The sequence below is a fragment of the Lynx canadensis genome, chromosome D4, assembly GCF_007474595.2.
Source record: "Lynx canadensis isolate LIC74 chromosome D4, mLynCan4.pri.v2, whole genome shotgun sequence".
NCBI lineage: Eukaryota > Metazoa > Chordata > Mammalia > Carnivora > Felidae > Lynx > Lynx canadensis.
This window is the reverse complement of record NC_044315.2, coordinates 69,998,889-70,013,582: the sequence shown is the minus strand read 5'-3', so window position 1 is coordinate 70,013,582 and position 14,694 is coordinate 69,998,889. Positions and strand designations below refer to the sequence as shown.

At 43.2% G+C, this 14,694-nt stretch overlaps 1 protein-coding gene across 6 annotated transcripts in view; it reads left to right on the top strand.

Annotated features, from left to right (window-relative positions):
- PTPN3 (protein tyrosine phosphatase non-receptor type 3) overlaps positions 1-14,694 on the top strand; it is a 112,940-nt gene that overhangs the window by 86,690 nt on the left and 11,556 nt on the right. For all 6 annotated transcript variants that reach the window (XR_003964170.2, XM_032595560.1, XM_030293415.2 and 3 more), the window contains 3 exons: positions 11,415-11,505; positions 11,794-11,855; positions 13,974-14,120. Coding sequence is in view for 5 of the 6 variants with exons in the window: in XM_032595560.1 (XP_032451451.1) it covers positions 11,415-11,505; positions 11,794-11,855; positions 13,974-14,120 (300 nt within the window). In the remaining variant the exon portion in view is untranslated. The remainder of the gene's footprint in view (positions 1-11,414; positions 11,506-11,793; positions 11,856-13,973; positions 14,121-14,694) is intronic.

The window sequence follows — 14,694 nt, the reverse complement described above, 5'->3', positions numbered from 1 at the left end:
TCTCTCTCTCTCAAAAATAAATAAATATTAGAAAAATTAAAATCTTTAAGAAGTGCCTGGGTGGCTCAGTCGGTTAAGCGTCTGACTCTTGATTTTGGCTCAGGTCATGATCTCATGGTTCATGAGATCAAGCCCTGAGTGGGCTCCCCTCTGACAGTGTGGAGCTCACTTGGAATTCTCTGTCTCCCTCTCGCTCTCTGCCCCTCCCCCACTCTTCCCTCTCAAAATAAATAAACTTTAAAATTAAAATCTTAAAAAAAATAAAAGAAAATAGATCATGATTAACGACAACATACACAGTCTGGATTCACAAATTAGGAAAGAGTCCCAGATCAGATTCAAAAGCACAAGTCAGCCATAGCAAGGGAAAAGTCACAGAAGCAAAACTAAGAAGTTTGTTTGTCAAATGCATGTGATCGCATATTGACTCAGGAAAGCTTGAGTAATGTGAACACGAAACAGGAAAGAATGCAAAGTGAAGAGACTTAAGCAAAAGAAAAGTTTATGATGGTATAAGGAATAGAATGTAAATAAAATAGATTATTAGAGCAGTGTGTATCTGAACAACAGTAGAAAATAAAAACCCACAAGTGAAAGGTGATGATAATTGACCCCACCCTGGAAAACAAAATATAACTCCCTATTGTGTGGAAATGAAAGCTGGGTAAGAGAGTAGGAATAATCTAATTACTTGGGTAGAAGTGATAGATATATACTGAGTATCTACAAAGAGAAATAGCCCTTTTTTCCAGTGTCCTGCAAGAGGCTCTATTGGCTTAAGTTCAAAATTGAAATATACATTTTAAACACTGTAAAACTCAACATTCTAAAACCCTCTCCAAAATAATTGAAACAAGGAGAAGGTAAAAGCCAGTTACAGAATATGGGTTTTATTTGTATTGGGCATTGGAGGGGATTGGGAAAGGGGTGGGGGGGCACCATGGAGGCATTGATTCATTCAGCAAGTGTATATTAGGTATTTCATTCATTTCAGCAAGCGTATATTAGGTATTTACCATGTGCCGAAACCGCTAGATCAGGAGCACAATGAGGGGAAGGGAGGGTTTCTGGTCCCAAGGAGCTTATGGTCTAATATTTGGGGAATGTATCATGAGTCCCAGAAACCACTGAAGACCAAGGTAGGACAAGCTTTCCTTATGTAGGATGTATGCTCTGTAGGAACTAGAGGTAAGGGGGTTCCGGGAGGTCCGCTGGGGTGAGATATATTGATAGAGAATGGGTGGGATTAAGTATGGAGGGAAGGTCGTTCCAAGAAGGTCACAGCCTGAGTGCAGACTAAGTGCCTAAGGTGTCAGGTAGCACAGGGAAACAGGCCTCCCCGAGTTGAGCAATGCAACACCCAGTCCTGGGAGAGTCTCCAGGCGATGGAAGTCCTTCCAGTGCACACCATTTGTCCCTGATCAGATTGTCCACAGGAGGCACTGTGGGCTCCCAAAGAGGGAACAAGAGCTTGACTGTGGTTCTGAAACCGTGCTCCAGAAAACCCCCTCCACTCAGCTGCCTCCACTTTTCGTTATTCATATGGGAATCCCACAGAAGATCTTCCTTACATGCTGTTCACTGAACTTCACTAAGAAGTTTATAAATACTTAAGTGAGAAGTACCCACTATCCCTGTGGTTCTGAGGAGTGTCTCTCTCTCCAAGGGTGATACCCTCACCACCTGCATGTGGCCTGAGGAGCATGTTAAGTGGGGCCCCGCCCACAGCTGCTGGGTCAGCCCTACTAGGTGCTGCTGCTCTGCACAAGATCCGCAGGAGGATTTAGTGCACAAGGTGACCTAAGGGATGACAGAGAAGAGATTGTACCAGAACCCCTGTACCACTGTTACCCGCCCGAAGTGGGTATATAGGGTGTAGAGTTGGACTGTAGCATGAGGAATGGAGAACACAGAAATCTTAGGGTTAAAGTTTAGTATCTACACACTTCATTTATATATTTTGTAGAAATTGAGTAAGGAAACCATCTTTGTAACTAATATTTTTGCAGAGGAGAGAACACCAGAGCTGCTCTCTGATGGAGCTGGTGGGGTACATGGAGCCCTGCCTCTTCAGTCTCCCCACACTGCCCCCCAAGGAGCCCTAGAGTGTGGAAAGTAATGTAACAGTCCAGGTTATGGGGGGGGGGGGGAGGAGATGTCTCCCACAGCTGCTAGAGTGGAGGGATGCTCAAGGAAGCCAGATCAGACAGGAAACCACTACAAAGGGAAACCTTTAATTGAGCACTTAGTATGTGGCACGAGCTTTATGTGCCCCACCTCACAGAATTGTTATCCCCACTGTGTAGATGAAGGATCAGATCTCAGAGAGCTTAGTGCACAGTAAATGATTCAGCCTGATTGGAATCCGACAGGCTCACTCAGGAGCTTGTTCTCTGAACAGCTGTACAGCGTTTGGAAAAAGTGCTGTCTATGTGTGGGGCTTGTTTTCCGTATAGTATGGCATCAGAGCTAGGAGAGATCTGAGAAGCAATCTAGCCACACAGAGGCAGACTTTAAATCCTGGGTCTGTCACTCACTTCCTGTGTGACCTCAGGTGGTACGTCCCTTCACCTCTCTGTGCCCTCTACTTCCCCAGCTCTAAATTGGGTAGCTCATGGGTTGGTTGTAAGGGTTCGATGAGATAAATGCTCAGTGCGTTGTTTAGCACATGCTAAGGATGCGATAAAAAGTAACAACTATTATTATTTTTTAAAAAACATGCTCAGTCTCCGTACAGGAAGTGGTGGTGTCGGCTGGGCTTGGAAGGCTGGGGTGTCTAACTCCAGAGTCTTGGCTGTTCTGGTTTTTCCACCTGTTCCTCTGGGACCATCAGCATGTCTAATGGGGGCTGTGCTCTGGACAGAAGCAGAAAGAAGAGGCTGGTCCCTAGCAGGTGCCCATGCCCCCCACTCCATGTTGCCAAGGGCCTGCCCTGGGGGAGCTGGACCATAGATGGAACCCCTCCTGTGATGCTTAGCTGGTTTTCAGCAAAGCTCGTTTTGAAGAATTTTTTCATTAGGGGATTCCCCATCCCTCCCATGGCTTTTGGTAAACAATTGCTAATGTGTTCCAGAGAGCATGTGGTCCCAGCTGTAATAAAATCACGCTTAATGATAATTAGCATTTCTGTAGCACTTTGGAATCTGCCAAGTGTATTTCACATATGTTGTCTCTGTTGATTCTCACAACTTTAGGATCACGCCTTTGTAGACGGAGAAAATGAGACTTGGGGGTTGGGGACTTGCCTTGTGTCAAATAGCTGGTTGTTGGATAGAGGTCAGATTAGAATCTGTGTTAAAGCCTAGTTAGTGTCAGAACTCACCACTGCCGGGTGCCAGCCAGCTGCTCACCCAGCCCCCAGTCTGAGCCCTTCCCTCTGGGAGCTACACCGCCTGAGCTACTCTGTGTGACCGATTGGCATCAAACTGCCTGAATACTCTACCTGGTTCAGCCAAGGTAGGGTGTCACTCTGTCTCATGTAAAGGAGAAGATTTGGGGTTCGCAAGGCCCCCAGTCTTTCACCACCTCCAGGATGTCTTTCGTTAAGGAACTCATTATGTCTGCCCCAGGTTCATTCCTTCCTGAATAAAATTTGTGGCTCATTTCATGCTTTCCCTGCGTTGGCCTTTCTGTGTAAGCAAGGGAAGGGGTGTCCTTTGAGAACCAGCTTCCCAGCTAAGGACAGTTGTGCCCATCCTCATCCAGTGACCAGGTGACCTGCAACTTCCCTGCCTCCTTTTCCAGTTAAGACTTATTCAGAGGCTTTTGGGGTGGGGTTGATCGGAAATGAACATCTGTCCTCCGGCCCTCTCCACGCTGGTAAGGGCAGCATCTACAACACTCCACCAGAGACTGTGTCCGGCTCAGATACCCCACCCATCCCACCTCGCTTTCCTCCTTTACCAAAGCCGGAACCCGTCGTCTTCTCTCTCCTAACCCTTTTTTCCTGAACTCCCTCCTACATCGCCCTTAGAGGAAACATCCAGTGGTGTCAAAACAAGTGACTCACTGGCTCCTGTGATTACTATAAAAGTTGATTTGGAAGGACCAAGGTAGCTGAAGACTTAATGAGAGGTTTAAATTGACACACGTAGAAATTAGTGAAGGCAATTATACCTTCAAGATTAGAATTCATACCTTAGAAAAAAGCATGTAAGAATTTTTCCGGATAGTTTTTTTTTTTTTTTTTCTTTAAGGAAAGTATTCTGTGATGTGTGAAATAGCAGGAGCGGGTGTGAGGGCTTCACATTTCAAATGCCAGATGCCCATTTAAAGGAAGGGGCACCCCAGTTTATTATCATGTATTTATGTATGAAAGAATACCTGATCCCAAAGGGTGGGATCTGCATCTGGGACTGTGTATTTAAAGTAGCACTATTGGGGGGCGCCTGGGTGGCTCAGTCAGTAGGGCGTCCGACTGTCTGCTCAGGTCATGATCTCATGGTTTGTGAGTTCAAGCCCTACGTTGGGCTCTGTGCTGACAGCTCAGATTCTGTGTCTCCCTCTCTCTCTGCCCCTCCCCCACTCACGCTGTCTGTCTGTCTGTCTGTCTCTCTCTCTCTCTCTCTCTCTCTCTCTCAAAAATAAACATTAAAAAAATTTTTTTGCTAAGGGACACCTGTGTGGCTCAGTCGGTTAAGCGTCTGACTTTGGCTCAGGTCATGATTTCACAGTTCGTGAGTTTGAGCCCCACCTTGGGCTCTGTGCTGACAGCTCAGAGCTTGGAGCCTGATAAGGATTCTGTGTCTTTCTCTCTCTCTCTGTCTGTCTCTCTCTGTCCCCTCCCCCACTCGTACTCTATCTCTCTGTCTCAAAAATAAATACTAAAAAAAATTTTTTTTAAGTAGCACTATTGGGGCACCTGGGTGGCCTAGTCGGTTATGATCAGGTCATGATCTCATAGTGAGTTTGAGCCCCACATTGGGCTCTCTGCTATCTGTCGGCCCAGAGACTACTTTGGATCCTCTGTCCCCGCCTCTCTCTCTGCCCCTCCCACACTTGCTCACCCACGTGTGTTGTCTCTCTCTCTCTAATTAAATAAAGTTAAAAAAAATAAAGTGGCACTATTGAAGGTCGTCAAATCACTAGCAGTCGTGTTAGTTTATTTCAGCAAACCCTCATAGGAATGTAGAAGGAGGTTCCAGGTCCCCTCCAGCATCCCTTGCCCTCTGACTGGGTCAGGTACAAGGGAAAGGGAAAGTCCCCGGTGTAGACGGACTGCCCCTGAGTAGTAAATTAGGTCTACAAAGTGCTACTGGGGAAACAGCCTCTCAAGGCCCTCATGGAAAATGAGTTGCTCTTATCTTAATTGTATGGCTCCATGACACCCCTTGTCAGGCTTTCCTCGGTGGTTTGCACCCTTTGTTCAAAGCTGCAGATCCGTTGTTCCTTCACTCTACAAATGGTGATTGAACACGCACTTTGTGTCAGGTGCGGTGCTGGCCTAGGATTTATGGTGATGAACTCAGCAAACAAGACGCCTGCCTTCATGAAGACCACAGTTGGGTGCTTGATGCAGGAAGTAGGCTGTAAGCAGCTGTTTGGAAAGTCCTTGCCTTCCAGTAGATCCCGGTCATTGCTGAAGCCATGAAAGGGAGTCTTTTTTTTTTTTTTTTTAATTTTGTTTTAATGTTTATTTATTTTTGAGAGAGAGAGAGAGACAAAATGCAAGTTGGGGAGGGACAGAGATAGAGACACACACAGAATCCAAAACAGACTCCAGGCTCTGAGCTGTCAGCACGGAGCCAGACACAGGGCTCAAACCCACGAGCTGTGAGATCATGACCTGACCCGAAGTCGGACGCCCAACTGACTGAGCCACCCAGGCGCCCCTTTCTTGTTTTTTTAAAGTGTATTTATTGTGAGAGAGATACAGCGAGTGCACGTGGGGGAGGGGGAAAGGAAGAGGGGAGACAGAGGATCCGAAGAGGGCTCCATGCTGACAGCAGAGCACCTGATGCAGGGGTCAGACTCACAAACCGTGAGATCATGACCTGAACCCAAGTCAAATGCTTAATTCACTGAGCCACCCAGGCTCCCTGAAAGGGAGTCTTTCTACTGTTTGATCTCTCCTTACCTATTGCCCCTTCAGCTCCCCCTCCTTTTTTTTTTTTCCCCTGTCTTTTCCTTTTTCTTCTGCCTCCCTTGGGTTCTCAGCCTCCAGGAATTCTCCCTTTCTCTGGGTGATAGAATGCTTGCTTCCCCTGTGTGGGGCCTTGCCAGCATCCACCAGGGTCGGAGCCCATTAAGTGTCCAAACACTTCATCTGAGGATTGTGACCAGATTTCACATCTGTGGTTGGGCCAGAAGTCTGAAGAGATCAGAATCTTCTCCTGATACCCTCTCTCTAATATTAGAAGACTTTTTCGAAGAAGAAATATTTAAGTGGGAAAACTGTGTCATCTTACCCACCCCAGCGGTACGGCACTAGAGAGGTCCAGCCTCTGCTGTGCCACTTTCTGTCTTTGGAAGCTAGAGCCAGTGATGTAGGCACTAATTTAAATACGGTTGTTCCAGAACAACCCTTTCTCAGCTGATTTTTTATAATTTTTAGCCCTAAGTTTCACAGCTTTTTAGAACTACACTCTGATGAGACCAAAGCACTTTAGGACTTAAAAATCAATAGTTTTTAATAAAACTAAGTGATCTTCTTTTTTTTTTTTTTTTTTCAACGTTTATTTATTTTTGGGACAGAGAGAGACAGAGCATGAACGGGGGAGGGGCAGAGAGAGAGGGAGACACAGAATCGGAAACAGGCTCCAGGCTCTGAGCCATCAGCCCAGAGCCTGTGACGCGGGGCTCGAACTCACGGACCGCGAGATCGTGACCTGGCTGAAGTCGGACGTTTAACCGACTGCGCCACCCAGGCGCCCCAAAAACTAAGTGATCTTCTAACCGTCTGTCCCTGGGACTCTTTCTTCAGCCTCCCCGCCCCTCTCATTCTAGGGCAGAATTGCCAGGGTCTGTAACTGGGAGCTCTTGCCCACCTCACACACCTTTAGCCTGACAATAACCAAAGCCAAGCATATTTTTACAATGAGTAGTTCTTTAAAGAGCCTTGTCTTAATTACAGCTGATGGTCTTTAATTCCTTTCCCTCCATCCATGAGCCTTCCAGAAAGATCTACATGGGTTTCCAGCATCTCACTTTCTACTCTGAACCACCCTTCTCCAAGTAGTGTTCTCATAGCCTGCTGAGTAGCTCACAAGATCTGGAGAAAAAGTCAATAAAGTAAAGGAAACCAAAAACCCAACTCTTAACACCTTCAGAAACTAGAACTGAAGCAGTTTAGCAGAATTAGGGCTCAGTGCTCACCTTGCAAGGCAGACATGAATATGAGTGTGTTGTACTTTCTAAAGGCCCCAAAAATCATATCCCTGTTCACCCAGCTTTTTGTAGAATTTAATTTTATGTGTACATTTCTTCTGGTTTTTTTCTCAGTCATTTGAATTTAAGAAATAATTTGCATTGTAATAATTCAAGTAATTTAGAAATAGCCAAAGTAGAATTATCTCCTGACTCCCATATTCTTTAGCTTCTTCCTCTTTGTTACTATTTACAAATAACAATCTGATGCCTGTCCTTCCATACTTGTTCCAGTGCTCATGCCGAGATGTGTTATATACACAAGTGCACACACATATACATTATACACATGTGTGTGTGCTGTTGTATATAAAAGGGATCACCGCTGTATTCTGTAACTTGCATTACTTTTTTTTAAGATTTAAACAGATTTTTCTTAATGTTTATTTTTGAGAGAGAAAGCATGCGAATGGGGAAGGGGCAGAGAGAGAGGAAGACACGGGATCTGACACAGGTTCCAGGCTGTGAATTGTCAGCACAGAGCCCAACGTGGGGCTCGAACTCAAGAACCACGAGATCATGACCTGAGTGAAAGCTGGACACTTAACTGACTGAGCCACCTAGGCGCCCCAAGATTTTATTTTAAAGTGCTCTCTACACCCAACATGGGGGTTGAACTCACAACCCTGAGACCAAGAGTCTCTTGCTCTACTAACTAAGCTAGCCAGGTGCCCTTATAACTTGCATTCTTCAGAATAGATGAATGAATATCTTTCCAAACCTGTAGTTTAATCTTTTTATTGCACATAATTTTGTGGTATGACTGTACCATAATTTAAGTCAATACCTCTCCCTGTTGGTAAATGTTCAGACTGTTTCCAGTTTTCTAATAAAAAAAAAATGCTTTGCTGTAGATAAATTTCTTTGATATGTATCTTTATGCATTTCTGTCAGATAAAGCCTGGGGAGTGCACATTTAAAAATGTTTAAACACTGCTATTTTATTTTTTATTTTAGTACCTTGACAATCTTATCAACAGATCATTACTGCTGAGATACATTTATATATACTTATTGTAATTAAAGCCTTTTGCTGGATCTGTGCTTTTCTGTTAGACCATCTCAAGTTGATTACATTTATGCTTTTATTTGGAAAAAAAAAATCCTTGAACCTCCGGCTTAGCTTTACTGATTATATTCACTTAATTGGATTTTACCTCTATGCAGTTAGTCAGAACCAAAATGTCATTTGGGGAAATTTGACTCAGATATTTTCCTTACAGTATCAAACCAAACCTTCCAGTAAATCCTGAATTTATTTCTAGAATGCTCTCTGTCCGTTAAAGCTGTCAGACCTTTAAGAAGTTGTTCACTGGTAGGGCACCTGGGTGGCTCAGTGGGCTGAGTGGCTGACTTTTGACTTTGGCACAGGTCATGATGCCACAGTCCTGAGATCAAGTACTGCGTGGAGCCTGCTTAAGATATTCTCTCTTTCTCTTCCTCTCCTTCTCCCTCACCCCTTCTGTTCTTCTGCCCCTCCTTCGCTCAAGCACATGGGTGAACTCTCAGGCTCTCTCAAAAAAAAAAAAAAAAAAAAAAAAGTCAGGGGCTTTTTGTTACAAACTGAAATTGTGAAGATCAGTAGCTGAGCTGGAGGAGAGATTGCAAATTCTAAACATTTGGTAAACATATAAGACATGACACAATTGTTGTTGCCAAAAATCTTGATGCTAATTTTCTCCTAATGATTGCTATGCAGTTTGTTTATTTAATTAAAAAGAAAAAAAGAGGGGTGCCTGGTTAGCCCTATCAGTTAAACATCCAACTTTGGCTCAGGTCATGATTTCACAGTTCATAGGTTCGAGCCCCATATCAAAGTCTGGGCTGATGTCTCAGTCTTTCTCTCTCCACCCCTCTCCCACTTGCACTCTCTCTCTCTCTCCCAAAATAAATAAATAGACTTAAAAAAAAAAAAAAAAAAAGAACCAATAAGAGGAAAACAGATTCACAGAGGCCAATTTACACAACAAAAAATACAAGTTGCAAAAATATTGGGGGGAAACTACTGTCCAGCCTTCTTATTCAAATTGCAAACACCTTTTAGTTGATGATTTGGCCACAATTTAGTGGATTAGCAATTCTCATACACACCTGTAGGGCAACTTGATTGTATGTATCAAAATCCATAAAAATATGTTTTGATATACTAATTCTTCTAAAAGTTTATGAGTAAAAACATTGAAAACCCCCTAATCAAAAGTAGAGTAAAAGTTAAGTTATGAGAAACTATGATCCAGTAAAAATCATTTTATGTAAAGAATATTTAGAATATTTAATGGCACAAGGACCTAGACACTCTATCATAAGTAGGAAAAAACAGGCTTCAGGCTTCAAAATTATGGTAGTATTTCCCAGAATACTTCTTATGGGATGTGAGGTCCTCCATGGCCAAATTAGCTTGAGAAATGCTTAGCTAATCAGAATTAAATAAGCTTAAGTACTGCAGGGTTGAGCTTCTTGGAGATTCATAGAACATACGATGGCTTATATTTTCCAAATTTCTCTGACCTTGAAACTTTTTAATGTTTACTTATTTTTGAGAGGGAGAGAGAGAGAGAGCACGAGGGGAAGGGCAGAGAGAGAGGGAGACACAGAATCTGAAGTAGGCTCCAGGCTCTGAGCTCAGAGCCTGACACGGGGCTTGAACTCGCGAACTATGAGATGATGACTTGAGCTGAAGTCAGATGCTTAAGTGACTGAGGCACCCACGTGCCCCTGACCTTGAAACATTCTAAGGAATACCTATTAGTATCTTTCAAAACACTGGGGTTCCATAGAACATAATATAGGAAATGCTAATTTGTAATTCAGTCTTATTTTTTGTTTTTAAAAATGTACATCTGTGTCTTCTCTGTTTATATGTGTACTTATGTTTATTTGTATACATAGAAAACTGGAGAAAAAAATGTGAAAAGGGTTCCCTTGGGTTTGTGAAATTACTGATAATTTTTTTTCTTTATACTAGTCTGAATTTCCCAGATATTCTAAGGGAAGAAAAGGTTGCTTCCAACATTGAGAAAAAGTTGTATTGTTTGTAAACTTTCATAAAACCACAGTGACTAGTATTTCACTCTCTAGCTCAAAGTGTGAGAAACAGTTGTATGAAAAAACTCTAGGGCAGGAGGAAACTGGGAAGGAATGGATGTGTCTGTGGTCTTTGTGGGGTTTCCCTGGTGTATACTTATCCCCGGACTCATCAAGTTGTGTACATTAAATATGTACCACTTTTTACATGACAGTCATACCTCAGTGGAGTGTTCTCAAAGGAAAACTCTAGCATTGAGTCAGATCTGAATTCAGCCTCCCATTGGTGATTGTGAGCCAAGGTATTTAATCTCTCCTCCTTGCTTGCAAAAGAAGGGTCCTCTTAGTACCTCTCACACAACTGTTGTCAGAATCACATCAGGCACTGCACAAACATGTAATAAGGGCTTATAGATGTGCAAAGATGGCTTAATTGGATTTTTTGCTAGTTATTATATTGTACAGCAAAGATACCTCTTAAATGAAGTTTACTACGTATTGGAAGAAATGTTTTTACTGTGCAAACATACTTCTGAGAAGATGAATGAAATTCTCTTGTTCTTCAGCTAAGAACCCGGTTCACTCCATTGAACTGGAGAGAAATGTTTTTAGACTAATATAAATGGTTTCCATTGAACTTTGAGTCAGAATTCTTTCCTTTCTCGACTTGCTTTTATCATTTGTCAAATAACTGTCAAAAAGACAAGATTTTACTTACCATGATCCATTATCTATGACTCAGACCCCTTCCTGTGACTTTTTTTTCCCCCCAAAGATCCTCATGTTAAAAAAAAAATTAGTGAGTTTAGTCAGTTTCTCATGGGATTGTAGAATTTCTTATTGGGAAGAGTTTTCTTTTAAAACATAGCACCTAATCACTTTTAAATGTTAAGATTTAGTGCCACGAGTGGTAGACTTTATTGTTAAAAGTATGTTTCCATGCTCCCTCCGTAGCTGTTTTTTGCAAGGTTGGTTTTTTTTGTTTGTTTGTTTTTTTCTCCCCCACTTCTGTATTTGTTATGTAGCAACTCTACAGAAAGAAGCCCGGTCTGGCCGTCACGTTTGCAAAGCTGCCTCAAAATTTGGACAAAAACCGATATAAAGATGTGCTGCCTTGTGAGTACCCGGTGTGAATGCTTCCTTCTCTCCCCCACCCCCCACCCCCAACACGCTGAGATAATGTTTCCCTTTTTAACACAGATTGTCTGGTATTCTGGAACGATTTTCAGCGTGTCTGTAAACACCACCATTTTTACTGCCGCCATTTCGACTCTGAACAGTTGGGGAATAGTGTTTATGCTAATGAGGCAAAGCTGTGGCTGGGGTTGGGGACTGAACTCTTGTTTCCTTGGTCCGATAAAAATAATGCTCAGGATAATTGGTAAATTTGTTTCTCCCCCACAGATGACACCACCCGGGTATTATTGCAGGGAAATGAAGATTATATTAATGCGAGTTATGTGAACGTAAGTCAAGAATCTGGATAATAAGAGCCCACTGATCACTGTAACAAGCATGAATGGTATGGGTGGTGCTTTGCAGTTGACCAAGTGCTCTCCTGTTCACCCCCTCATTTCAGCACCCCAGCAGCCATTGAGGGAAGGCAGAATAGTCTTTTTACAGAGGACAAAACTAAGGTTCAGAGAGATTAAATAATTTGAAAAGTCACAAAGCTAACAGAAGGTGAGACCAAAACTCAGATTCTGTGTCTCTGACTCCCATCGTCCACATGCCTTCTGTCTTGAACTGCTGACATTTTTGTGGGGTTTTTTTTGTTGAGGTTTTTTTGTGGGGTTTTTTTTGGTTTTGGGGGGGTTTTTTGTTTGCCGGTGGTGCGCTTGTAACTTTCTGTGTTTCCCTCCCCCCTGCCATGTTATTACTGTACATCCCACCTAAAAATAAGGGAGAAAAAAACCACTTGTGCGTGTAACCCAAGAAGAAAACATAAAAAATTTCACATGTTGTGGGAAAAGCATTCATTCGACCCTGAAAATGAATCTTGGGCAACTTACTTGGCCTCTCTGAACCTCATTTTCTTCATTTAAACCAGGGGTCAGCACACTTTTTCTGTAGAGGACCAGTTAATATTTCAGTCTTTGCAAGCTGAGGGAAAATGGAGGCTATTACTTAAGTAGTTATATAACCATTTAAAATGCAACCATGTTGGGGCGCCTGGGTGGCGCAGTCGGTTAAGCGTCCGACTTCAGCCAGGTCACGATCTCGCGGTCCGGGAGTTCGAGCCCCGCGTCAGGCTCTGGGCTGATGGCTCAGAGCCTGGAGCCTGTTTCCGATTCTGTGTCTCCCTCTCTCTCTGCCCCTCCCCCGTTCATGCTCTGTCTCTCTCTGTCTTAAAAATAAATAAACGTTGGAAAAAAAAATTTTTTTAATAAAAAAAAAATAAAATGCAACCATGTAAAAATATTTTTAAAACACTCTTAGCTTGCAAAGTGGCAGTCAGATTTGGCCCTCAGGCCAAAGTTTGCCAACCCTTGACCTACATGAACAGACGATTTCTCAAGTTCTCAAGTTATAGCAAAATATCAAAAACTACCCTAATAAAGATGGGTGTTATCAGTGATTCCATTTATCCCAAAACATCTATGGAATTCATTGACCCTCACTTCAACATTCCTGGTGCCTTGAAAGCAGAGCATCAGATTTGGTGAGGTCAGCAGGATCACGTAATCTGGTGTCTTTACAGGGAAATTGGGGAACTGAGACCAGGGTTGAAGAAGCCATTAACCCAAGCATCAACCAAACCATGAATTGAGTGCCTCTGTGTACCCCACCTAAGAATGAATGAATCACAGTGTCACTTGAAAGTTCAGCAGGTTCTGACTGTTTTTTCATAGAAATGACTCTGTTCAGAGGGAAGAAGTAAAAGCAGAGCAGGATGGGAGGAGGGATACTGAGGACAGTTGAAAACATTTTGGTGTTTACCATTAATCAACTCAAATAACTGTGTGAGGTGATGGATGTGATCATTAACTTGATTGTGGTGATCATTTCGCAATATATGCATACATCAAACCATCATGTTGTATACCTTAAATAATATGCAATTTTTATTTGTCAGTTACACTTCAATAAAGCTGGGTGGGGGGAAGGATTGATCAACTCGATGACACGGGCATTGGAACCCTGCAAAAGCAAAGTGCAGCATAGTGGTGGTATAAGGCTGTATGGTCTATGCTTCAAAGAAAAGCAAGTAGATTTTGATAGAAAGCCCTGTGTGGGGAAAGATTTGGGCATGAAGATTGGTATGAATGGCTGAAAATGCAGATGGCCAATTTCGATATAGCAGTAAAGATCATTCAAACTCTTCTGCCGTCTTGTAGGTACATTTCTGATTATTGCCTACTGAGTGTCACATAGCTTTATCTTAAGTAGTTAATGCTAGTATTATTGTCAAGTATCTTTCAAGGATTTTTAAAAATGGCTTTTTCTTTGATTTTTCTTATTGGCTGTACATTGACAGAATATTCTGGTATGATGTCCGTTACCAACTAGAAGAGTGTAAGATCCAGTTCCGTGGCCACCTTGTGGCAGTGACAGATTCTAATGTCTTAACAATCTCTTGCCAGATGGAAATTCCTGCTGCTAACCTTGTGAACAAGTACATCGCCGCTCAGGGGCCCCTGCCACATACCTGTGCACAATTTTGGCAAGTCGTCTGGGATCAGAAGTTATCACTCATTGTCATGTTGACGACTCTCACAGAGCGAGGGCGGGTAAGTGGCTTGATTTCTGATTCAAACGTGGGCGTGTCACGCCGTGCTCTATGCAACATGAATCTCAGACCTGGAAAGGGTCTTAAATATCACTTGGTCCAGCCCCTACATGACCCATAAATCTCCTTTAGAGACTTACTGATAGTCACCTCCAGTGTCGGGGAGCTCAGCACTCATGTCCATTCCCTGGCCTTTCTCTGAGCTCACACAGCCCCTCCCACTCCTGGCTCAGATCCATTATAATCAGCCAGAAGGCAGTCTCCTTTGCCTCACCTCCCCTGCCCCAGAACCCGTGTGTTGACTGCAGCCTCACCCACCCAGGATAAGGGCTGGTCCTGCGAAGAGCAGTGTGGGTGCTAGGCTCACAGTGGCCATAACAAGTGGGAGGCATTGCAACTTCTGTCAGCCTCTGTTTGTGTTGCAGCAAAAGCCGATGCAAAAAGAAGAAAGAAGGGCTTGATTAGGAGAGTGATGGGCACCACACTGTGCTTTAGCAGGGGATGCATTTTCCATAGGAACAGATCACTGGTTATATAACAGTAGTAACTGTGCAAGGGGTACCTGTATTATACAT